The 25,518-nt window shown below is 46.1% G+C and overlaps 1 protein-coding gene across 1 annotated transcript; it reads right to left on the reverse strand.

The window, feature by feature from the left end:
* Positions 1–11,212: 11,212 nt before the first annotated feature.
* On the reverse strand, positions 11,213–24,963 carry LOC125712813 (ELMO domain-containing protein 1-like). The gene is made up of 12 exons (XM_048983279.1): positions 24,899–24,963; positions 24,753–24,839; positions 24,244–24,317; positions 22,547–22,692; positions 22,221–22,249; positions 21,957–22,054; positions 21,126–21,255; positions 20,348–20,481; positions 17,452–17,520; positions 16,701–16,751; positions 13,627–13,760; positions 11,213–13,187 (listed from the first exon to the last, which is right to left on the reverse strand). Exons 3-12 carry the CDS (start codon positions 24,258–24,260, stop codon positions 13,012–13,014), a joined length of 984 nt encoding a protein of 327 aa, XP_048839236.1. The 5' UTR covers positions 24,261–24,317; positions 24,753–24,839; positions 24,899–24,963; the 3' UTR covers positions 11,213–13,011.
* Between the last annotated feature and the right edge of the window lie 555 nt (positions 24,964–25,518).

Genomic DNA, 25,518 nt, shown 5'->3' on the forward strand with positions numbered 1-25,518 from the left:
ATCTCTGTGAAATGCACATCTCGATGTTATTATTTATTAACTTAAGAATTATTTAATTAAATCAGCAGGTTTGCTATTTATTTATTTTGCACATTGATGTGCCTTTTAGCTGCAATCCAAAGCGTGCCAAAATCTACTCGGGGCAAATAGCCAATTTTGTAATTTATTTATTTTTGACATTGAAGTGCCATTTAAATGTATCCAAAGTTCCTCTTTACTGTTATATGCCTGTACCCTGTTTTTTAATGTTGCCTTGGTATTTATATAAAATAAAGACACTATAATGATTATGTGCCCAAAAATGACAAGTTGCGACCTAATTGGGGGTGATGTCTGACAGTGTGTTTAGATACAGTGACTGGAAGGGTGTTAGTTCAAATCCCACACTCAATGGATTGATTTCATCATTGGACATTAAAACTATGAGGAAATATACAGAGTACGTAATAGTTTAACGCCTGGGACTTTTAAGTACTTTTTAACCGAGTTTTGCTTGTTTTTCGCCCAGGCAACTGTACTTTACAGTGTCTAAGATGTAAACAAATTATTTTATATATTTTCAGTCATTAAGAAATCAATTGACAAGGGAGTCGTGCCAACCTCAATGACTCGGGGATTAGTAACTACAATAAATAAACCAGACAAAGGTGCCTTTTAATAGATCATTAGCTTTGGCACATTCAGCCTCGCCCTGGTGTCAGCTCCCAGCGTTCCATTAGGGCGTGGCTTCTAACCAGCCATGCCTGAAATAAATCTCAATATCATAAAAGATATTATTTGTCTTCCACAGGAAGAAGGGGACCTAAATATTTTAGATTACTGAACATCTAATGCTGTATTCAAAATAGACACGGGATTATTTAAAAAAATACAAATAATCAAATTAATTCCTTTTGATGTTGGGAAAAATCCCCTTGAAACTTGCTGCTTTTCATCAATAACTACTCCTTACATGGTCACTTATGTATAAACATATTTTTTCCCCTGACAGATATACTATACGGAGTAAGAAATACACAAAAATTTAAAACAAAAGACTATATTTTGAAATTTCGGTTAATAATGCTGTAATTTGGATCAATCAATTAGTTAATGTCCATGGTGAATTGAATAATAATACTGACTTTATTAATGAGTATTTTCAATTCACTTTAATTTTATTTATATAGAGCTTTTAACAACAGTCATTGTCACAAAGCACTTTACATTTAACCGGCCAGAACCCCACCAAGCAAGCCTGAGGCGACAGTGACAAGGAAAAACTCCCTCTAGCAGGAAGAAACCTTGAGTGTAACCTTGACTCGGAAGGGGACCCCATCCTCCTCTGGGCGACTGGGGAGCATGAAACTGCATTTATACTGAGATTCATTAGAGTTCATATAGCTATAAAGTCCCAGTTGGTTTCATGTAGTTATATCCAGGAGTCCAGGTGCGGGTTCACACGGTGTAGTCGGCTCGGTATCAGCTCGGAAAAGAGAAGATGGAGAAGAGTTATTTCCCTACACCTAACCGGCAGGACTAAAGCAACTATGGCAGCCTGGCTAAAAGAGAGACCTGGAAGGAAGCACAGGCATGAGGGTTTCCAGGGGTTTTGGCGTCAAGCCACCTCCCATCCACAGCTTAAGTGATCGGCAAGAGTGGCAGGACGACAGCATCAACCCCCCCCTTTCATCTTTAATCTCAAATGACTATGAATCTCCAGATTTCCCATTCACCTTAGAAAAAGGGATTTAACTGTCCAAAAGATTAGCTAAAGAGGTACGTCTTAAGCCTTGACTTAAAAGCAGAGATTGTGTCTGAGTTCCGAACACTAATATTAAGTTTATTCCATAGCTGTGGTGCTTTATGAGCAAATGCTCTTCCCCCAAAGGTAACGTTCTTTATTCTGGGTACGGATAGAATACCTCCATCTTGTGATGTAAGCGTACAATTTGGAATGTAGTTGCAAATGAGGTCACTCACATACTGCGGTGCAAGACCATTTTTTATTGACACTAATCAATTCTTCACAATAACTGATGGAGTTTTTGTCATTGTTCACACACCACAGAACAATGGAATGTGTCCTCTGCATTTAACCCATACGTGACAATGTGACATAGCAGGGGGCAGCTAATTCAGTGGCCAGGGAGCAGTGCTTGGGGGAAGTACCATGCTCAGGGTACATCAGTGGTCGGGGGTTTGAACCTACAATCTTTCGATTACAAGCGTATTTTCCTAACCATTAAGCCACCACTGCCCACCAACAGAAACTGTATGTGAGTTCACAACTTATCTGATGATAGAAAGAGAGGATATGGCGAGTTATACTTTTTAGATCCTTATGGCCCCTGCCTCGTGCCCATTGCTTCCGGGATAGGCTCCGGACCCCCCGCGACGAGTTATAGCCAATGAGAGCGCAGGACGCAGAGGTTGAGGGAAACCCCGGGAAGGATTCACATGAAAAGTTCACACTACATGAAATCTTCGCTACACAACATTGCAACGATGGCGTCAGTAAGAGATGGTCGCACTTTTTGGAAATGGAAATGGAAGAAAGTTTGGTTGAACTTTGGCAGGAGCACCAATGCCTTTTTGATGTTTCCGGCCGGGGGCGCGTGGCACACAGGAGGATCGATCGAGCAGGGCGTGACTCATGTGCTTTCTGTCACGCCCACACCACCAGATGCAAGGCATTAATTGTGATGACCAGGAACATATAAACGGTCAAACAACCCCTCATCCTTGCGAAGTATTGAGCCAATGATTACGAGCCATACTAAGCGTTTTCTTGTCCTGCGTCTTCCCTTATTACCGAACCCTTTCTGTTTACCTTTTGTTCGTTCCTTAACCTCCTTCCTTTTCCGTTCCAGGCCCATTCCCGATCCTGACCCGCTTGTCCCGCTGAGCCCGGCACGTTTCGTCCCCACTCCCTTGTGTGGTCCCGTCTCGTGCTTTTGTGTAGGACTGACCACCCGGCTACTGACCTTCTCGCCCGTCCACCGACTTCTCTTCTGGAACGTCCCCCGGTTTACTTGTGCTTCACCAGAGCTATTAAACCTAACGCTGGTTTGCAACCCTGGACCTTTGTCTTTCTGTCCTAGGCCGCCTAACAGAATACTTCGCCAGGCAGAAATGGATCCAGCAAGCCGCGCTGCTCTGGAGGAGCGCCTGTCCAACGTGGAACAGCTCCTTGCAGCCCAGGCTGCTCAAACCCCCCTGCCGGTATCTCCACCTCGCTCGGCGGCCGTCGCTCCTATCGCTGTACCGGAACGGTACGACGGAAACCCTGACCAGTGCAGGGGGTTTTTGATGCAGTGTGGCATCTACGTGGAGGAGCATCCTGAGATGTTTCAAACCCAATCGGCGGAAGTTCGATTCGTCATCTCCCTTCTAACAGGGCGCGCACGGGAGTGGGCGACCGCGCTGTGGGCCAATCAAAGCCCCATTATTGAATCCACCCGAGACTTTCACCGGGCGCTGGTGGAAGTGTTTGATCACCCGGCAGTGGGGCGTCGGCCGGGCGATCGCCTCCTCGACTGTCGTCAGGGAAATCGCTCCGCAGCGGATTACTCGTTGGAATTCCGCACTATCGCTGCGGGGCTCGCCTGGACGGACGATACGTTCCTGACAATATTCCGCCGGGGGTTAAACCAGGATTTGCAAGATGAGCTCGCCTCGCGAGGAGAAGCTCTCTCTTTTGACGAGTTCGTCCGACTAGCAGTCCGATTGGACAACACCGTCAGGGATCGCCGTCACCGCCGACATACTGCGGAAGCTCGCCGAATGCTCCCGAGTCAGAGCCCCGAGCCGACGGAACCTATGCAACTAGGAAGATCCCCTCTTTCCGCAACTGAACGCCGAAGGAGGACCCAGGGAGGGCTCTGCCTCTATTGCGGCAATGCCGGGCACTCTATCCGAGTCTGTCCCGTCCGTCCGCAGCGAGAGGAGGAGACTCTACCGGTAGGTGAACCGTCGATTGTTCAATCCGCTCGGCGACAGCTCACAGTTCCGGTGATTATGGGATCTCAGGGGAGAGGGATCTGTATCAGAGCACTGGTGGATAGCGGGGCAGCAGGGAGTTTTATAGATCTGGCCCTCGCTCGGCAACTCGGGTTACCGTTGCGAAAACTAGCCAGACCGATCTCAGTCCTGGGAGTGACAGGAGAAAGGATTAAAGAGGGAACAGTTCGTTTCTGCACGTATCCTTTCACACTGCGCGTTGGAGCCCTGCACACTGAAGAGATTGCTGTGTATGTCCTTCCTCAAGCTAAGGACCCTCTAATTCTGGGGTATCCTTGGTTGGAGCGCCATAATCCCACACTAGACTGGAGAACAGGGGAGCTTACCTCATGGTCTTCCACATGCATGGCCGCATGCATGACAGTGCCTTGTCGGACCTCCAGTGTGGAGAGCCCCGAACCGGAGGATCCGAGTCGAATTCCGGCAGAGTATCAGGATTACGGGGATGTGTTCAGCAAGGCCCGGGCCCTCACACTCCCTCCACACCGAGACTGTGATTGTGCCATCGAGATCCAGGAGGGAGCTACACCTACCAAGGGACGATTATACCCCATCTCCCTACAGGAGGAGCAATCGTTGGATGATTACATCCAGGAAGGGCTCCAGCAGGGAATCATCCGGCCATCCACCTCTCCAATGACGTCCGGGTTCTTCTTTATAAAGAAGAAGGATGGGGGACTACGGCCGTGCATTGACTACAGGGGCCTGAACGCCATCACCGTGAAGAGGAGAGAGCCACTACCCTTAATTCCTTCCTCCCTCGAACAGCTGCGCGAAGCTAGGATCTTCACTAAACTCGACCTTCGAAGTGCTTATAATCTGATTAGAATTAAGCGGGGGGACGAGTGGAAGACCTCCTTTGTTACTAGTAAGGGGCAATACGAGTACCGCGTGATGCCCTATGGGCTAGCTAATAGCCCCTCTATTTTCCAGGCTTTTATGAATCAGGTGTTTAGGGACCTCATTCATCGTTTTTTAATTGTCTATGTTGATGACATCTTGATCTACTCTCCAGATAAGGAATCCCATATCCAGCATGTCCGCCAGGTGCTGCAGCGATTAAGGGAGCACCACCTGTTCGCAAAGGGGGAAAAATGTGAATTTCACCAATCCCAAGTCCAGTTCTTGGGCTACGTCATAGGCCAGGGGACCGTAGCCATGGAAGAACGGAAAGTAGCTGCTATCCGCAATTGGTTAAGACCTCGTACTCTCAAGGAACTACAGCGGTTCTTGGGGTTTGCGAATTTCTATCGTCGATTCATACGCAACTTCAGCCAAGTAGCAGCTCCGCTAACGGCCCTAACCCGGGGTCCCCCTGCACGGCTGTCCTGGTCGCCGGAGGCAGAGGCCGCCTTCGTGAGGCTAAAAGAGGCATTCTGTTCAGCTCCAGTTCTCGCTCAGCCTCAACCCAACCTCCCGTTTGAGGTGGAAGTGGACGCTTCCGAAGCTGGGGTAGGGGCTGTCCTAATACAAAAGGACCCCCAGACAGGGAAAAGGCACCCTTGCGCCTACTTCTCTAAGAAGCTGACCGCGGCAGAACACAACTACCCCGTGGGGGAGAGGGAGCTACTGGCCATCCGTCTAGCCCTGAAGGAATGGAGGCACTGGCTGGAGGGAGCACGACACCCCTTCTTAGTACTCACGGACCATCGCAACCTGGAGTACCTCCAGTCAGCTAGACGCCTCTCAGCTCGTCAATATCGTTGGGCACAGTGGTTTTCGCGGTTTTCGTTTCAGGTCCAGTATCTACCAGGGAGCCGAAACGTCAAAGCAGACGCTCTCTCACGTCAGTTCGATCCCCCGTACTGCCCGGAAAAGACCGACCCCATCCTGAGTCCCTCATGTTTTGCAGCCACTATAACCTGGGATCTAGAGGAGAACATCCGTCGGGAGAACGAGGGGAGGACCCCTCCCCCCGGCTGTCCGCCTGGAATCCAATTCGTCACTCGTGAGTATCGCAGTGCACTGCTCCTCTGGCTGCACTCCCAGCGAAGTACGGGACACCCGGGAGTGGCTGCGACCCAGCACTTGGTCTCACGTCGATACTGGTGGCCTCATTGGAGACAGCAGGTGCAGGAGTTTGTGGAGTCTTGCCCCGAGTGTGCCCAAGCAAAGGCGCCACCCCAAGCACCAGCTGGTCTACTAGTTCCCTTGCCTACCCCAGCTCGTCCGTGGTCCCACATTGCCATGGACTTTATTACTGACCTCCCCCGGTCGGCTGGAAAAACTACTATTCTAACCATAGTGGACCGCTTCTCTAAAATGTGTCGGCTGGTCTCGCTCCCAAAGCTTCCCACGGCCACTGAACTAGCAGAGATCATCATAGAGAACCTCTTTAGGTACTACGGGCTCCCCGAGGACATTGTCAGTGACAGGGGACCCCAGTTTAACTCTCGAGTATTTAAAGAAATGTGTCGTAAGCTTAACATCACCCTTAGCCTCTCCTCAGCATACCATCCTCAGTCAAACGGCTTAGCCGAACGGATAAACCAAGAGGTGGCCAAGGCCCTACGTCTAATGTGCCGGACCAACCCCTCCGACTGGGCAACTCACCTCATTTGGGCGGAATACGCCCTCAACACTCGGGTGAGTTCAGTGTCTCACCTCTCACCCTTCCAGTGTGTCCTAGGGCACCAACCCAGGCTGTTCCCGTGGGACTCTCCGGAGGGGCCAGTCCCTGCAGTGGAAGGCTGGTACCAGCGGAGTCGCCAGACGTGGAGACGAGTCCAACGCGCTCTGCAGGAGCAGGCTAAACAACGAAAGACTCAAGCGGACCGAGGACGTCGCTCTGGACCCACCTATCGGGTGGGCCAACAGGTGTGGCTCTCTACGAGGAACCTTCGCATACCTGGGTGTCGGAAGCTAACTGCTCGTTTCATCGGTCCCTTCCGCATCTTGCGTCAGGTGGGACCAGTGGCGTTCCGTCTCCAGCTGCCTAAGGTATATCGTATCTGCCCCACCTTCCATGTGTCTCTCCTGAAGCCAGTCAAGTACAGTCCCCTACGCCCAGAAGCTCCGCTAGTGGCGGAACCCCCTCTGTCCGAGCCAGAAGAGAGTCCCTCCGACCGTATTCGCTCCCTTCTTGACTCCTGCCGACGTAAGGGCCGCCTGTACTATCTCGCCGACTGGGAAGGTGGGTCGGCGGAAGAACGCAGCTGGCTGCCCGCCAATGCCATTCCCGACCCGGAACTCGTAGCCGCCTTTCACCTTGCCCACCCTGCCCGTCCCGCTCCTCGTCCGCGGGGGCGTCCCCGCAAGCGGCCCCGGCCTCCAGGTGGCGGCCGTCAGGGGGGGGGTACTGTCACGCCCACACCACCAGATGCAAGGCATTAATTGTGATGACCAGGAACATATAAACGGTCAAACAACCCCTCATCCTTGCGAAGTATTGAGCCAATGATTACGAGCCATACTAAGCGTTTTCTTGTCCTGCGTCTTCCCTTATTACCGAACCCTTTCTGTTTACCTTTTGTTCGTTCCTTAACCTCCTTCCTTTTCCGTTCCAGGCCCATTCCCGATCCTGACCCGCTTGTCCCGCTGAGCCCGGCACGTTTCGTCCCCACTCCCTTGTGTGGTCCCGTCTCGTGCTTTTGTGTAGGACTGACCACCCGGCTACTGACCTTCTCGCCCGTCCACCGACTTCTCTTCTGGAACGTCCCCCGGTTTACTTGTGCTTCACCAGAGCTATTAAACCTAACGCTGGTTTGCAACCCTGGACCTTTGTCTTTCTGTCCTAGGCCGCCTAACACTTTCGGTCTGATATCCACAATTCCATGTTTGTATCTGCAATAGATACAACATGTACACTCCAATTTCAATTATCTCCAATCCATTGTGCTTACACATAGGGGTGGGGTCCGATTTAAATGTTAAAACGGTCCAGGTTACCATCACACATCCAACGAAGCTATTTGTATTTCTGACAGGGTATTGCTCTTATCGATGTTTTTTTTAAATTACATTGTAAGAGTTTCAGTCTGAAGAAATGTGTTACTTTGGTAAATATAAGAATCACCGTACCAAATATAATAATAATAATAATAATAATAATACATTTTATTTGTATTGCACTTTATATTTTAGCAATCTCAAAGTGCTACAAAGTAAAAAAAATAGTGTAATAAAATATTATAAAATAAAAATACTAGACTATACTATAAAATGACTAAATGTCTTTCTAAAAAGATAGGTTTTTAGATTTTGTTTAAAAGCATCAGTCGACTGTGGGGCTCTCAGGTAGTCAGGGAGGGCGTTCCACAGCCTTGGTGCCACAGATGACAAGGCCCTATCAGCCATGCTACGGAGTTGGTTCTGGGGACTTGGAGGGTGTTAGTGTGTAGAGAGCAGAGGGTGCATGAGGAGGTATGGGGGGTGGGGAGTTCTTGTAAGTAAAGGGGGGCATGTCCATAGATGCACTGATGGGTGAGAAGGGAGACCTTGTACTCTATCCTGAGTGGGACAGGGAGCCAGTGAAGGGCTTTCAGGATGGAGGTGATGTGATCATGCTTTCGCATTATAGTTTAACTCCTAGCCTGAACTATACTTTCTTCTATCGTTAGACACCATCAACAGAGGCAGAGTGGCGGACAATAGCCCGGGACTTCGAAGTGAAGCGGCAGTTTCCACATTGCCTTGGTGCGCTTGATGGAAAACGCATCAATATACAGTTTCCAGTAAAAAGTGGCAGCCTTTACCACGATTACAAGGGCCGGTCCTCTGTGGTAATAACGGCTGCTGTGGATGCGAACTACAGATTCATCTACGCAAGTGCGGGTACACAAGATAGCGTCTCAGACTCTGGGGCGTTTGCCCACTCTGAGCTGTGCAAAGCAATGGACCAGAGCCGGCTGAACTGTCCTCTGCCTGAACCTTTGCCCAAGTCTGACATAATGATGCCGCACATGTTTGTGGGCGACGATGCATATCCTTTAAGGCATGACCTCATGAAGCCATATCCAATCAGGAAGATGGATCACAGTCATAGGGCGCTAAGCTACCGTCTGGAGCACACAGGGTTGTAGAAAATGCGTTTGGCATTCTCGTGAAGAGGTTGGGGGTTTTCAGGTACAGCTTATGCATCTGCATCCATAATTTTCTCTGTGAACGCAAGTCTGAGGCACGAAATATTTCATGGATCCTGGAGGGTATATGTATATGTGTGTGTATATAATATATATATATATATCCATCCATTTTCCAAACCGCTTATCCTATTGGGTCGCGGGGGGTCCGGAGCCTATCCCGGTAGCAATGGGCACGAGGCAGGGAACAACCCAGGATGGGGGGCCAGCCCATCGCAGGGCACACACACACACACCAGTCACTCACACATGCACACCTATGGGCAATTTAGGGACTCCAATTAGCCTCAGCATGTTTTTGGACTGTGGGGGGAAACCGGAGTACCCGGAGGAAACCCCACGACGACATGAGGAGAACGTGCAAACTCCACGCACATGTGACCCAGGCGGAGACTCGAACCCGGGTCCCAGAGGTGTGAGGCAACAGTGCTAACCACTGCACCACCATGCCGCCCCTATGTACATATTCAAATTTCAATGTACAAATTTTACAATGGAAAAATAAAATATTCTGCAAATAGTATAAAAGAACCTATAAATAGTAGAATATTGCTGTTAGCATCAGATGCTAGCAGAATTAGCATTCACTTGTGTAAATTTGCATTATGAATCCATTCCATTCAGCTGTTGTATGGTACTGATTAGTTGGTGATAACAGGTTTATTACACAGGTCTTGTTTTTGACACTGTGTGATTAAGTGCTGGGGAAAGTAGCTGGCCGTGTGTGTGTGTGTGTGTGTGTGTGTGTGTGTGTGTGTGGCTGTTTTGGCGTACGGTGTTTGTGGTGTCTTCCTGTCCTGTTTGGTGGCCGTCTTTGATGAGGCCAGTTACCGTCGTGTCATCTGCAAACTTCTGGAGCTGAAAGCTAAGTTGACACCACATGATTTTAGCTCCTATTTTCTGTCCGTTTTTGATGATGGGATGCCGTGCTGGAGCCATTTTTTTGTGGTGGAAACGTGTGGATTGGGATTCGAAGCAGGATGGTGACACGTCATCGTGATCCGCCGCCTTCCTGCTGATTCACGTCGTCTTCACAGATTCTGTGTACCGGAGGTGTGACAATGCGGGGGGATGGCAAGGGGTGCTGATTGTGTGATGTGGCTGGAGAGGGTGGGACTGCGTGAAAGTGGGTTTGTCCAACTTGCAGAGACGCACATTCAGGTCGCAGGGCCAGTTGATGGTTCTCTGCAGTGTAGGGAGGATGGTCTTCTTAGTGATGTCCTGCCGGCCTCTAAACACCGATCCAGGGCTGTTAGCTGGAAACCTGTTTTCCAGACGTTCAATGTAGCACCTCTTTGCTAGTCTGATCTCCTTTGTCAGTGTGTTCCTGGCCTGGTTGTACAGGATTCTGTCCCCACTTTTGTAGGCCTCCTTGTTCTCCTAACGAAGCTGCATGAATTTGGCTGTAAATCAGGGTTTATTGTTGCTGTATGAGAGTAAAGATTTTAGTTGGCGCACATACGTCCTCACAAAACTGATATAGCATGTCACCGTGTCAGTGAGATCATGCACCGGTAGCTGCCGACTGAAAGACACTCGTCACCATTTTTCCCTCAGTCCAGTCAGTGCAGTGAAAGGTTGGATATTTTCAAGTTCTGAGTTTTTAGGAATTCATTGTGCTGTGGGATACCACTAAAAATGAATAATACATAGAATATAAGATTTGTTCCTTCAGATCATCCATGCTTATCTGCAAGTCACTGGTATCTGCTTGCTTTCAAACAATCAAACGGCGGTGACTCACCCAGCTTGGTTTGGTCACGAGCTCAGCCCTGCTAGTTAAAACGGTCAGCAAGGGACCGGGTTGGGTACTGCTCTTATACTTTACAATGGAAAACCGTCAATTTGCGGCTCGGATCTTGGCGGCAGCGGAAAAGCCATTTGTATCAGACGGTGCTCCTCACGCCAGAGAAGACACTTGCCAAAGTCCCCTCAGAAGATGGTGTTCTAGGTCGGCCTGTGTCTCCTAACAGCTTGATCAGCTCTTCAAAAATACGAAAGACCAATCACATCCGTAAAACCCATATGGCTAATAAAACTAATGTCCCAAAATTATGCCAGAATCAGTGGCATTAAACTGTCACAACAGACTTTAAAATGGCGTAAAGACAGGAATACACACGTATGTATCAACTTTTATTCAACAGAGCTTTACGTATAAATAAAAAAGTATGTCATTGTCACAGCAAGAATTCTCATGAGTTACAGAAAGTGACTCCAAATTATTTTCCCAAATATCCTGCAGTGTTCGGCTCATCATTCACTCACCTTCAACACTGTTTTAGCGTATTATTTTAACATCACCTACTTTAGTGCTACGTTACTTAAAGAGCGTTTTTGCCCTAACAGTAAAACGATCACCATGTGTTTCAACAAGGGACTAATGAGAATAACCAAATATCGTCACATTTTACAGCTAAGGAGCTTAGACATAAACGCCTCTCGTAAGCAAGCTGCAAAAAGCTGCAAAATATTCCTTATTAGGGGCCGGTGTATCACGAGGCAAGATTTCTTGCTTACTTGGATAGCGTGTCTGATTTAAGGAACTCTGGTTTAAATATTCTTTGTCTTCATTCACTGAAATTTAGCCTGGACTACCTTAAATCCGACAAGTAATCCATCTATGCGAGATACCCAGCTTCGTGATCCAGGCCCCTGATCCACCTGTGTGGTGTTTCTAAATCAAAGTTAAAACAGGTAAAATACTTCATGCAATTCCATCAGCATTTCGGTGGACGGTATTTCACCTCCACGACTATGAGACTTCACACAGACACCTAAAGGATAAAATCTGCAAAACATGCTCACTTTATATTACATAGTGAACGGCAGGTCGCAAATGAAATAAACGATTTCAAAGAAATAAAGTATGCAATGTCTTAAGAGAATGCCTCGGAAATCCTGGTAATGCAGTGTACTGTGATGTACTAAACCTCGTACAGGGTTCTGAGGATGAGAAATAAGGAAAGCAGCGTATCACAATATCGAGGTGCTGAATTCAGAATTAACGTGTCAACCAGACTTTGAGTTATTATTTTGGCCAATAAACCGGAAGAGTCGTCACAATCATTTTCAGCAATGCGTTGCTGCAAACAAAATTAGAGATGTATTAAACAAACATTCGCGAAGGACTCATTCAGCGCTGGTACTTTCTTGACTTCAGAATATTTTTTGGCAGACACAGCGTCATTTTGAAATGCACGTTACAGCGTCCTTTCATCTATTTAGTACAGAACGGATGATGTTATTCGCGCAGACTTCAGACGACGCTATTGGCTCAGTAGCTGGTCGCAAATATGTGATTGGCTTAGACATGACAGTATGCTATGTGCCTGATGTTAGTGGATTGGGAACCTACGTTCTTCATCTTCGCTTGATCTTGATCTTCTGATGCTTCCAGCATCCCTGCTCGCTCACATAAAGAAGTATAACTTTCTGTTTTGCATACATGCACCCTTCTCTGCCTATTTGTATGATAAACTGCCTACTCTGTTGTGACGATTTCTCTTGTATAATCACCCTTTTTCCCTCAGATGGAAAACGGCCTCAATTTCAGCCATATTAAGAGCTGTCATTTTACCCGACGTTAATGTTTGCTTTTGATTGATTCAATATTTACTGCTGTCTGCCAATAGTTCTGTACTGAATCAACATAACATAATATTCCAGGATATGTAAATCTTAGACATTATTTCTCTTTTTATGAAATCTCAGTGGTCAAAGAATCCTGAATAATAATAATAATAATAATTTGAGGCAGCACTGTGGTGTACAATTGTCACGGTCATTGGTCATGATGATTTTCTAAGGGCAGCGTCAGAGGGCAGAGGCTAAGTGAGAGGCTAGCAGTAGCGTGATGTCGCTCAAAGAGGAGAGCGGTGGGCGGGGTGTTGGAGAGGTAAGCCGAAGGCTTGAGGCTGTGTGCTGACTATAGGTTAACCAGGTGTAGGTCAGAGGCAGCAAAGTGGGGACACAGGGCCATGTCAGGGTTCCTCAGCTGTCTCTGCACCCGCTTGTGGAACCTCTTGCGCACGCGATTGAATTCCATGATGTCACAGGGGTCCTCCTCAATCCAGAACCTGTGAAACTCCTGCATGAGGTAACCTGCAAAGGGACAGCAAGCCACATGATGAAGAACGGGGACCAGCAGGATCCAAGATTCCTCCCCACAAATTCCAATTGCAATTGCATGGCAATTATTTATGAACAATTATAAAAAAAAAAACAACTGAACGGAAATTAAAATACAACAAGGGGTAGTACTATCAATACGGGCAAAGCATGGCTATGTTTTCCATCCTTTTTCATGCTCCTCCTTTTTCACAATCCATTCCTCGGAGACCCGCAGACAGTCCATGTTTTTGCTCCCACCTGACACCCGCTAGGGAGCAAAAATTTGCACCGTCTGGCAGGGAACTGGGACAGATCAGAAACATGGACTGTCTAGGGCCCCCAAAGACTGGGTTGGGAAACACTGCTTTACAGAACCATTAATCTCTCCATGCCAGGTTTGAAGGTAACATTATAGTGTAGAAACACTCACAAAAAGTCTGTTGAAAATGAACCAGACTCGGCATCTCTGGTGCCACATTGTAGAGGTGTGTCTTCAGGGCACCACTCACCAGGAGGGAGTAGGCCAGCTCGGTGATGTTGATGCCCACAATGGCAAAGGAGTACCTGCAACAGCAGAGAACAGGAGCTCCACATATTCAGATTATTTTCAGATTGGGTGGCCCTTGATCAGAGGGTCCGTGTTAGACCGCCCGAAAAAAATGCTGGAACTAGGATATAGTATTAACTGGAAATGTTCTGCCAGGGGAGGGACTAATTGGCCAAGGTATGCTTGACGTACTTCTACAGAGGCCTTGTTAGTCTCTCATTTACAAGAAACTAATCAACCCCAGTGGTAATGGCTTGGTTGCACGCCGAGTCATCACTCAGTCCTGCTGCCTGGCAACTGCACCAGCCGAGAGCGAGTTTAATATAGAGGCAGGAGTCCATGCGCACAGACACATATTAGCTGTTGTTTGCTTTCTGGCAAACGGGAGCACTTGCAAGTCACAAGATGCATCACGAAACAAACATGACTAACGCAGAAGAACACGGGGGGGGGGGGGGGGGGGGGCTCATAGCAAGTTCTGTGTGTCCATCAGTATCTCATTTCGATTTTCAAGTGTAACACTCCAGTATTCGGAATGATGAGAAGAACTATCAACCGCTTACAAATCATACCTTAACCAGGCTGTGTGCTTTGTGCCTTTGGATATTGTGGACACATCTGATGACTGCTGGCGACGACATTAAAGTCACGCGCATTCCAATTGTCAAAATAAGATAGTGGCTCATGCCTTCTCTGCCTGTTGCCTACAGTATTCAGCCAGTAGAAACCATGTCAGAAGTTTCCTTTACAGTGGTACCTTGGATACAGTTTACCTTATACAGTGCAAGTCATGGAGTCATCTACCTACCTAATTAATGATAAAATCATTACCAATCTATATAAAGCTAATACACATGAAAACGCACATAGGAACCATGGAATGTGACCCTCCAGCACAAAACCGTACGGAAGTCGCATGGCTGTATTTTTAGATATTTTTTGAGGTTTTTGTGTGCCCTTTCATTTGACACCATAATCCTAATTTCTCATTTTTGGCCTAAGTCTACAGTTTTGTGCTGGAGGGTCACATACAAAGAGCTTTGTTCCTTTTGCTCTCGAGCAGAACACGCGGGTAACGGTGAAGTTAAAGTGCCGCGAGCGCTAGAAGCTGCGTCGCGCTCCGAGATCTACGGTTCCTCGCGCGATGACCATCGATAATCAGCGGACGGGGAACGTGCGGCTCGCGCCCGGAGCGCTTTCCTGGCACGTGCCCCCGCCCACCCTCTGCGCAGTACGGGCGGCGTGTCCCCCCCTGCCCCCCCGGCTGTATTAGACAGCACATGTCGCTGAACTCGGGGGTTACCTTCCCTCATAATTGTGACCCTCCACCTCTGTTAATTACCACACAGCTCTTGAGCTGGATCATTTGTGGTAGAACCGGGAAAGAACTAAGCTACACAGGGCTCCTGCCCCCCAGGACTGGAGTTCGACAGCCCTGCCCTAGACGGGGGGGTTATTGTTTAGCATGGGAGACATGTCTCAATCCTTACAAGTTTTAGCAGGAATAGTCCAGGTCCAAGATTTCGGTTCAAGGTGCAAGTCGAAAAAAATCTGACAGACAGGACAAGTTAAGAGGCATTCGAGTTCCAAGATTGTACTGTACGTGCTTTTGCTGACAATGAGACTGTATCCGTGTGTCCCTGTACTCCCGCATATCCTTAAAGGAAAAGTAAACTTTCATATGACAATGAGAATGGCACAATAACAGAAGGTGTGCATTGGGTCATACCGAGGATTACAACTGAAATAGGCTGAAATGTATGTATGGGGGGGAGGGGCTATGCATATATTACATGTTGGGGACCAATTGTCCCCACAATGTGATAAAAACCTGTTATTTTGATGTTGTAGGGACCATTTCATTTTGGTCCGCAGAAGAGGAAGCTCAATTTTATAAAAATCCGGGAATTCAATCAACAGATGAAGAATGTCAAAAGTCTAGTATTTTGTTTACTTATAGTTAAGGTTAGGGCTGGGTAGTCATAGTTGTCAAAGTTAGGATTAGGGTTATGCCCATAGCAATGAATGGAGTCCCTGCAAAGATATAGAAACCTCACCTGTGTGTGTGTGTGACAACTACCATTGATGGATGTGGCTTATTTGGTACCCTGGTCATTATCCAAGCCAGCTCTTCAGATGTGCAGGCGTCCCCATGGGGCCCCTTAAAGGATGCTGCCCTGGCCAATTGCCCATAATGCCGCTGCAAGGATCTACCAATGACAACCACGCAAATCTATCCCCTTGGAATTCTCTGTGTCATAACTCCCCGCATGCCTCCGTTTCCATGACGTCAGCCTCTCGTTTGCATAACCGTTTCTATGGACGACCTCATTCATAAGTCGACCTCTCCAGCAGAGTGTGTAAAAGCACAACATCTTATTTCCAGTTTTGTAAGCTTACTTCACTGTTCCTCTATGCATCCCCGATACCGGGGAGACGGACCGCAGAAGTAACAGTGTTGTAACAGCATCTTGCATGAATCTCAGTATTCCTGCATAACAATCCATTTGTATTACTGCTACAATTAGTTATTGCTGATATATTTGTAATTAACAAAAAAGGAATCGAGCTGAACAACCACACTGTGTCTTCTTATATAAGAAGATGAATAATCTGTGAATACCCACCAATGGCTTCTGACTAGCACAAATTGCCCAGCTGTCACTAAGCTTACTAGGTCACGGTAAGTAAAAAGGATTAACTAAGTACAGCTTGTTTTTCTAGTTTCCTGACTTCCTACAGCCCTGTGTCACCTGCCGGATGATGGATAGAACGTCACCGAATGCTGTATCACCCACAATCAATTTCACAGATGTACATCTGATGCATAGAGCCTTTAAAACTCGTTAATTAATTAAAACAAGCATTCTATTTAAATCAACCTTTTGCGTTTAACTCCACGGTAGAGTGATCTGTGGGCCTCTCTACCGGCGAGGTACTCAGGTCGGCACACATACCCAATGGCCTTATCGGACTTCTTCCTCTCCGACTCTGCTTGGCTCATCTGGCTGTGGACGCAGTGGAGAAGCAGGTGTGAGAGTTACATCATCCTAAGTGGCAGCCAGCAGATCATGGCCCACACTGAGCCTCAATAAACAGGCCCCTAGTACCACAGACTCAGTTCTGCTCTTGAGAGTTTAACACAACATAACTTTCCAGAATTCTACACCATGTTCTACGTAATACTGTAACAATAAGGGCACACATTGTAACAACACAGTAAATGGATGCAAAAACGTTAACTGTACGGCTCGCGAGTGTGGATAGTACCTGGCCTCATCATTGGGCGTACTCCTAGACACGGAAATGGAATGAAAGGTATGGAGAGAAGGCAACTTAACGAAAGGATGAAGAGAGACAACGTAAAGATAAGCAATAAAAATCTAACATCAGAACAAAGAAAAGAGGCGGCTATTATAAATGGAAAGGCACAAAGCCCTTAAGGAGGAGTCACATGACATAAAATGACAGCCGCCCATCCACTTTCAATCATTGGTTATTTAATCTGTGGCTTGGAGACCCAGAGATTATAATGGAAAGAACGTTGTACTATAAACCCTTATAGAACAATCGAATACAAAAGAAATGGATATTGATGAATGGAGAACCGATTTTTTTCATAAGAAATAAATAAATGGAATATGTAGGTGAAAGCATGACTTCAGTTTTCTTCTGTAAGCCTCCCTCATGCTGATCAGCCACAGTTACCTGGACCTGGGCTGCAGTGAGTCATGGAGGACCTGCAGTGCACTGGCCTTGTCATGTTCAGCGAAGTACCTGCAGTCAGGAACGAACAATGGGCAGAGACTGAGGCCAATAGTCGCCAGGTGAGGGGCGGTTCTCATTAATGAGCTCACACATACGTAGGGCTACAAGATATTACATCGTGATTATACAGTGCATGCACAATAATCACCTGGGCTTTAGATGACGGGCATAAACATTTGTCTGGACACTGGCTTTTCGGCACTATACGGACAACAACAACAACAACAAATTTATTTTTATATAGCGCATTATCACAACATTACATTGTCTCAAAGCGCTTTACAGTATCCTCACCCAAAGCCCCCAGTGAGTAAGCCATAGGCGACAGTGGCAAGGAAAAACTCCCTAGAAGGAAGAAACCTTGAGAGGGACCAGACTCAAAGGGGAAGCCCATCCTCCAGGGGCCGGCAGGGATAGTCAAATAGAGAGAGGAGAGCAAGGAAGATAAGCCAATGCCGAAGCCGAGTCTTCTTCCAATTGCCAGGCAACCAGAGGTAAGGCAGCGGGTCATACATGGAAGATCAGAACGGCGAGCTGGATGCAGGGACGTCACTGGTGGTGGTCGGGTGTGCTGGATATCTTGATAGATTGAGGTCTCCAGGCATCATATACGGACATTTACTTACACCTACAATTTAGTAAGCAGATTAGCAGTATGCATAAAATATTAACGCGAGGCGCATTGTGATGGCCTGTATAAATCTGACTGACATCTTTTTACCTTATGCACAATATCTCCTCTTTCAAAAGATGTTGTGGCTGTTCAGCTGTCCCTTTCTTCACCAGCACTTCAGCGTTATCGCTGCCATCACACACCAAAAACAGTAGCATGTGGCATGCTTCAATAACTGATTTTATGACCAGTTGACCATTTAACATAAAATGTATGACCATTTTATGACCTGGAGCGGTTGGTCCTGGTCCACCTTTGACCCCTAGTGAGCCCTTCACTGGACCCACTTCAGTTTGCCTACCAGCCTGGCATTGAGGTAGATGATGCGATTATTCATCTCCAACACAGATCCCTCTCTCACCTGGAAAAGCCTGGGAGCACTGTGAGAATCATGTTGTTTGATTTCTCCAGTGCCTTCAACACCATCATACCCACAACACTGAGGGACAAGTTACTGTACCCAGGAGTGGGCCCCCACCTCACCTCCTGGATCATGGACTATCTAACGAATCGGCCACAATATGTGAAGATACAGGACTGTGTGTCTGATACAGTTGTGCGCAGTACAGGGGCCCCACAGGGAACAGTCCTGGCCCCATTTCTCTTCACTATATACACTGCGGACTTCTCACACAACTCAACCAACTGTTTTCTGCAAAAATTCTCTGATGACTCCACAATTGTTGGCCTCATTGCTAATGAGGATGACAAGGAGTACAGAGAAATGACCCAAGACTTTGTGGAATGGTGCCAACTGAACAACCTCCATATCAATGCTGGAAAGACCAAAGAACTGGTAGTGGATTTTCGTAGGCACAAACGTCCTCCATCCACACCAATCAACATCCAGGGGATGGACATTCAGATTGTTTACTCCTACAAGTATCTGAGTGTTCATCTGAACAACAAACTGGACTGGACCCACAATACAAATGCTATTTACAGTAAAGGTCAGAGCAGATTGTATCTGCTACGCAGACTGAGGTCCTTTGGAGTGCAAGGGCCACTCCTGAAGACCTTTTATGATTCTGTGGTGGCGTCAGTCATCTTCTATGCTGTGGTCTGCTGGGGCAGCAGCATCCCTACTGGGGAGAGGAGAAAACTGAACAGGCTGATTAAAAAAGCCAGCTCTGTCTTGGGAGGTCCCCTTGACTCAGTGGAGGTGGTGAGCGACAGGAGAACGTTGGCTAAGCTACATTCCCTGTTGGAGGACATCTCCCACCCCTTACAGGACACACTGTCAGTACTGAGCAGCTCCATCAGCGACTGGTGCATCCAAGGTGTGCGACAGAGAGATACCGCAGGTCTTTTCTTACATCTGCCATCAGACTTCACAACAAACACTAAGCACATACCATCTTGTATTGTATTGTATTGTATTGTATATATTGTATTGTATTTTATTTATATTTCTTATTTCTATTGTTTGATACTTGATTTTTTTCTGCATTCTGCTTATTTCTGCTGCACTGTCCACTTTGCTGCTGTATAATGCAAATTTCCCTCCCGTAGGACTAATAAAGGCAATCTTAATCTTAATAAGGATTTATCCATCCACCCATCCATTTTCCAAACCGCTTATCCTACTGGGTCGCAGGGGGTCCGGAGCCTATCCTGTAAGCAATGGGCATGAGGCAGGGAACAACCCAGGATGGGGGGCCAGCCCATCGCAGGGCACACTCACACACCATGCACTCACACATGCATGCCTATGGGAAATTTAGCAACTCCAATCAGCCTCAGCTTGTTTTTGGACTGTGGGGGGAAACCGGAGTACCCGGAGGAAACCCCACGACGACATGGGGAGAACATGCAAACTCCACACACATGTGACCCAGGCGGAGACTCGAACCTGAGGTAACAGTGCTAACCACTGCACCACCATGTCGCCCCTAAGGATTTATATATTATATAAAAAATTATTCAGAATTATACTAAGTTTTGGGTGTCAAATGTATGCATCTTATTAAGTACATGCATAAGTACGTAGGTGTAAGTAAGGTGTAAGTACATGTCCGTATGGTAACGAAAAGAACATGACAGGACAAATGCTTACGCCCGTCATCTAAAGCCCTGGTGATTATGGTGCATGTGCCATTGCAGTTGCAATTATATTGTGACGTCATATCATGCAGACCTGCACACACATGCACAAACACTCACAGAAGAGTGTGCAGGCCCAGGATCCCCATTCCCCTGAAGTCAGTCTTGGGGTCACTGCCTTGGAAACCGACTTCACACCACTGCTTGGAGATGCGTCCACTCAGAGGAGATTCGGGACGAAGTGCCCTCCACAACTATGGTGAGGAACACAGAGGTCATGTGTCAAAGATCTGAAGCAAAGGTATAACAGCACACCTATCACTTCTGGTGAGATGTCTGGACTTCTGGGAACACTGGTACAGAAAAGTTTGGACACACCTACCCATATAAATGTTTTTTTGTACTACTCTCTACATTTTAAAATAATTGTAAAACATCAAAACTATAAAATAACACACATGGAACTATGCACTGACCAAAAAAAGTATTCGATAAAAAAAAATGTTTGGGGGGGGCAGCTCTGTGGGTTGGGACTCATAAGGTTGCTGGTTCAAATCCCTGGGATGACAGAGTGATCCCACTATTGGGCCTTTGACCAAAGCCCTTAACCCCAATTGCTCCGTGGATTGGCTGAACCTCCATTCTCCTCTAACCCATTTTCATGAGGTGGTCTCCTGAGATGCTTTTCCAGCTGTCCTGAAGGAGGTCCTACGTATGCTGAGCTCTCACTGCCCTCTTTTCCTTCACTCTCTGGTCAAACTCCTCCAACCATTTCTATTGTGCAAGTCAGGTGGCCAGGTCATGTGATGCGGCCCACTACCACTGTCCTTTGTAGGAGGCTTGGCGTGTCCAAACTTTTCACTGGTACCATATGCAGGTGATCCAGTGTTATCTGCACCTTCAGCAGCATTTCCTCATGATCAGGGTTCTCACAGTCGTATGGGTCTCTTCGCAGCTTCTCCACCTCAACCACTAGGCTCCTGTAGCCCACAATCTGGTAGAGGCTGGCCTGAAGAGAGACGGCCAGCCTGGACGAACACAGAACACATTGTCTCTCAGCCACCGGATGACTGCTCCACCGACAGAGACAGAACCACAGCACAGGTGTGGACACTCTGATGCCCTAATACTAATCCTGGTGTTGCTAAAAAGTCTCATTAAGTTCATTTGCTTTGCTTTTTATACCAGCGTTTTCTCTAAGATTTAATAAAGGAGATCCTTTCCTGAGATTATGCTCATTTTCACTGTTCACAATTAAATTTTTGGAGTCTACTAGAATAGATTTTCATGCTTCAATGTTCCAAAAACACATTATTTTTCTCATACTGTACATCTCTGTTCACTCTGTTTATAACTCTGTCCGAAACGTTGTTAGAGCTTCAAGCCCCACCCTCGATGAGCCCATTGTGCTCTGATTGGTCAGCTGCGCTACGTATTCCGCCTCTGTCTGGCAGTCTGCATACAGATCCTTGCAGGTAGACTGCCAATAAGAATTGTGTTTCAAGATGACCTCACCATGCCAAGGAAGCAAGGGCGGGAATTCCAACGAGGCGTTTTAGACAAATAAGTAGGGTTTCTGTGGTGAGACTTACTCCCTTTAGCATGTACTTAAGCTTTTGGAGAACATTTTCATGCACATAAAACTACATAACACAGTAAAGTAAAGGGAAAATTCAGAAAAGAATAATAGGACCCATTTAAATGCAAATTCATTATAGTCCTGTCTTACTGTGGGTTTGTGTCAGGGTTGATCATTTTTAAGGCCATAATGTCATCTATGGTCTTCTCAACAGAGTCTGCATGGACATTGACGGCAGACTGCAGGAGCTGGGAAGGAATAATTACAAGAATAATAATAATAATTCATTTGTGGAAAATAATTATATCCCATAGTATAAAACTTTAGGAGGTTTCCAGGTAAAACACTTGCCTGTTTTGTTTTATTTTCATAGACAAACCCCTTAAGGACCCAAAGCTAAGTAATGTGTCTCACCCCACTCTTGGAGAACTTGAGAGATGATTCTGAAAAGAAAACACAGGAAGACTCATCTCAGAAGCCCATCTAAAGTAAGACTACTTTGCATTTTTACTTAGCCATCTGTGACATTGTGCCTCTAATAACTACTCGCCGTTTACTGTCAGTTAACCAGTTTTCGATCCAACACACGGCAAGAAGTTGGCCCCGTGTGTTGGCGACTGCCCAAGTTTAAGCGGTTTTGGTGATGGATGCATATTTGTGATAACAGTAACCAATCTGCAAACGCTGGTGACCTTGCTTCTCACTCAGACTGACTCGGGTGTTCAGGGTCAGCCACCTACCTATCTTCAAGGTCCGGTGGGCGCCCGGTTTGTTGTTGTAACAGATGCGCTGCATCTCACACCGTCCCGTGACCTTTCGGGTCACGAACTTCAACGTCCTCCACAGAAATTTGCAGTACAGGAACATAAAAAACTGCGTAAGTGTCCTGTGGGGGGGGCAAGAGACCAACAAAGTTACAGGAAATAGTGACCATAAGGTTGATGGCTCCAGGACGGGCATCTGGACAACATGAGTGTGTCATGCAGAGGAAGTCAGGAAAGGAGAGCACAAGGTATTAAAGACACAGAACCCAGCAAATGTTATGGTCACAGGACTCCCAACGAAAACATTAAATATGGTTAAAAAATAATAATAATCACAATGATGATTGTACTGTACAATTAGGATTTGGAAGTTTTGGGTTAAACCTGTCAATAAAGTGGGGACCTTATGCTGTTCATTTATAATCTGGTCATACTGAATATTTTACCTGTGTTTCTGGGTCAGTTGAGATGAAGGGAATGTTACTCGCGTGCAGATCACCACTGGCTTTGCATACGTGTCATAACATAAACGCGACTTTATTATTTAAACAAATGAAAACCACTGTCGAATCTTGCTCTGAGTGTAAATGCGAATGTCCACCATTAACTCCGAACCGATAGTGGTCAGCTACGGTAAGAAAGACACCGGTACTGGGTTCTTCTACACGAGGGAAGCTGGGATGATTACGGGCCGTACTGTCATGTTACATGTGCTTCCGCATCAGTGTGTTTAATCATCGACTCTGTGCTGCTTAGTGTGCATCGTGTTTGATCTGCCAACAGATAATGTTAGGATAATTATCCAAATTAATTCTAATCTATTCTATAGCGTTATATTTTACTAATTAATCGAATATTTTATTTAAGGGATGCCCAATGTTAGATAATAAAAGAAAATCAGCTAGGCCTAACTATTACTTTTGTTGTAAATATCGTGGAAATATAGTTAGGTGCTGATACTTTTGCAATGTGTTCTCCGTAAGGGCTATTAAAATCGGCGTTGGCCAGAATGTCTATATCTATCTGTCTGTCTGTCTGTCTGTCTGTCTGTCTCTTATCCTTTGCTCACAGGTACAACCCTCATAGACTGTACCATGACCAAAACAATCATCTTCTAGAAATATTACTTTAATTCACACAAGCAACGTCACTAGTCCCCTGTGCATTTCCCTTCAGCACCACTATCTGTATGTAATGTATGTAAAGGTATTAGAGACAAGCTCCCTATACTAAGGCTATATCATAGCCTGGTGCGATAAATAAGCTTAACTTTTTCTCGGGGAAAATACACAGAAAAACTGCATATGACAACCAGCTGCTTTTGCATTCAGACGTATGACACAGATCAACAAAACAAATCCCATAATCTGAGAAACAGGGCGAGCGGTGTGAGTTGCCAATGGTAGCTTATGTTTCGTTGTTGAATAGCCCTGTTTTTTGTATCTTCCTTGCCTTTCGCGAGGGGCTTCCAACTATAATTCAGCTTCATAAAAGCGTGATGGAATAACGTGTTGTCTTCCGTAAATAAAAGATACAAAAACATTTTTCATTTGCGGGGGAATCAAAATATAAGGAAAAGAAATAAGTCGAAAATAATATATAATTATTTTATAATTATAAGTGGTGTTTGTTTCTTCACCTAATGTAAAAATAACATGAGAAATTTTACCTACCTTAAAAAATGCTTCATTTTGTCTCTTCTTCGTGATTTATCATACAAAAATTCACTGAATGATGGTCTATGCCTCTGTGAAAAGGATATAAGAATTTTACAAGAAAGCAACATTTCCCCAAAACAATAAAAACGTGATAAATCGGTGAAAACAACCCCCCTTTTCTTGAAATACGAACATGTCGCAGTTCGGCGTATGTGTACAGCTCTTCGGTTGGTGCAGTCATGGCAAAACCACGTTCATATTTTTAAGTAATCCCATCCACATAAGAAATACATATGTTTTTACGCCATTCAGATAGTAAGCACTGGTGTCATTTTCAATAACTCCATGCTTATTTATAAGCAGTCCCTCCGCGCACCATGTCTGAACTGGTGCGCTCCTTAAAACCGAATGATAGTGCACTGTGCGACAACCGGCGTGACAATTCGCGGTTAATATTAGTTGAACAGGCTGAAACGTACACAGAGAAAATCGCAAAACTAAGAAAAGTGGAAGGCATCCAATACCGTGAGAGCGGTGCGCCGTGGCGTGCGTTTAATCCCTGGTCGGTGCTTGCTTTTCCTCCATGAGAGCCCACAGGATCCGATGCGGGGCTGCAGTACGGAGGAAACCCGTTATCAAAAGCTGATAAAACCGGGGCGGCTTGACGTACCCTCCAACTCAAGCGTCCCACTTTTTTCCTCAAAGAAAAAATTATGTCGTCGTCGAGCTATGTTTAGAAGTTAATTATCAGCATGTGTGCTTCTTAAGTGCAAATCTGTTTGCCTTATTTACGCATCGAACCGATAGGGCACTTAAGGGGCTTATAAACAGCGTCCAAGGACGATATTAGTTCGGCCGACCGTTTTGAAAGCGGAATGCCACCCATTTCTAAGGTGCAGTTTTCATTTTCGACTGGAAGTTGATTTTCTCGTTTCAGTGAAGGTTTGCTTCGTTAGGATGTAGACAGACTAATGGCTCAACATTATTTTTATTTTTCTACATTATTGAGTCTGATAAGCAGAGAAACCGAATGCTTCAGTTTGCACAGATCGCTTTGATGCAGCAATGTTTTGCCAGTGTTACGTAGACCTACTCCTCGGATTGCTTATAAACAATAACTACACTACCTTGGAAATAATACTAAAACTAATATCATTACTCAGGGGATTGCAGTTATGAATTATTCTCAGTGTGATTATAATACTTAGGATTTACATAAACTACACAGGAATTATCCTGGGAAGCCACCTTTAATAAGAATTTAAAATTCTTCCATAGGTTTGTATACTC

The sequence above is a fragment of the Brienomyrus brachyistius genome, chromosome 18 (genome assembly GCF_023856365.1).
Source record: "Brienomyrus brachyistius isolate T26 chromosome 18, BBRACH_0.4, whole genome shotgun sequence".
Taxonomy (NCBI): domain Eukaryota; kingdom Metazoa; phylum Chordata; class Actinopteri; order Osteoglossiformes; family Mormyridae; genus Brienomyrus; species Brienomyrus brachyistius.

Coding starts and splice junctions, on each gene's coding strand:
- LOC125712813 (XM_048983279.1), bottom strand. Junction 20,482..21,125: donor ATGAGGAAATGCTGCTGAAG/GTGCAGATAACA, acceptor TCCTCACCATAG/TTGTGGAGGGCACTTCGTCC. Junction 17,521..20,347: donor CTGGGCCTGCACACTCTTCT/GTGAGTGTTTGT, acceptor TCCTGACTGCAG/GTACTTCGCTGAACATGACA.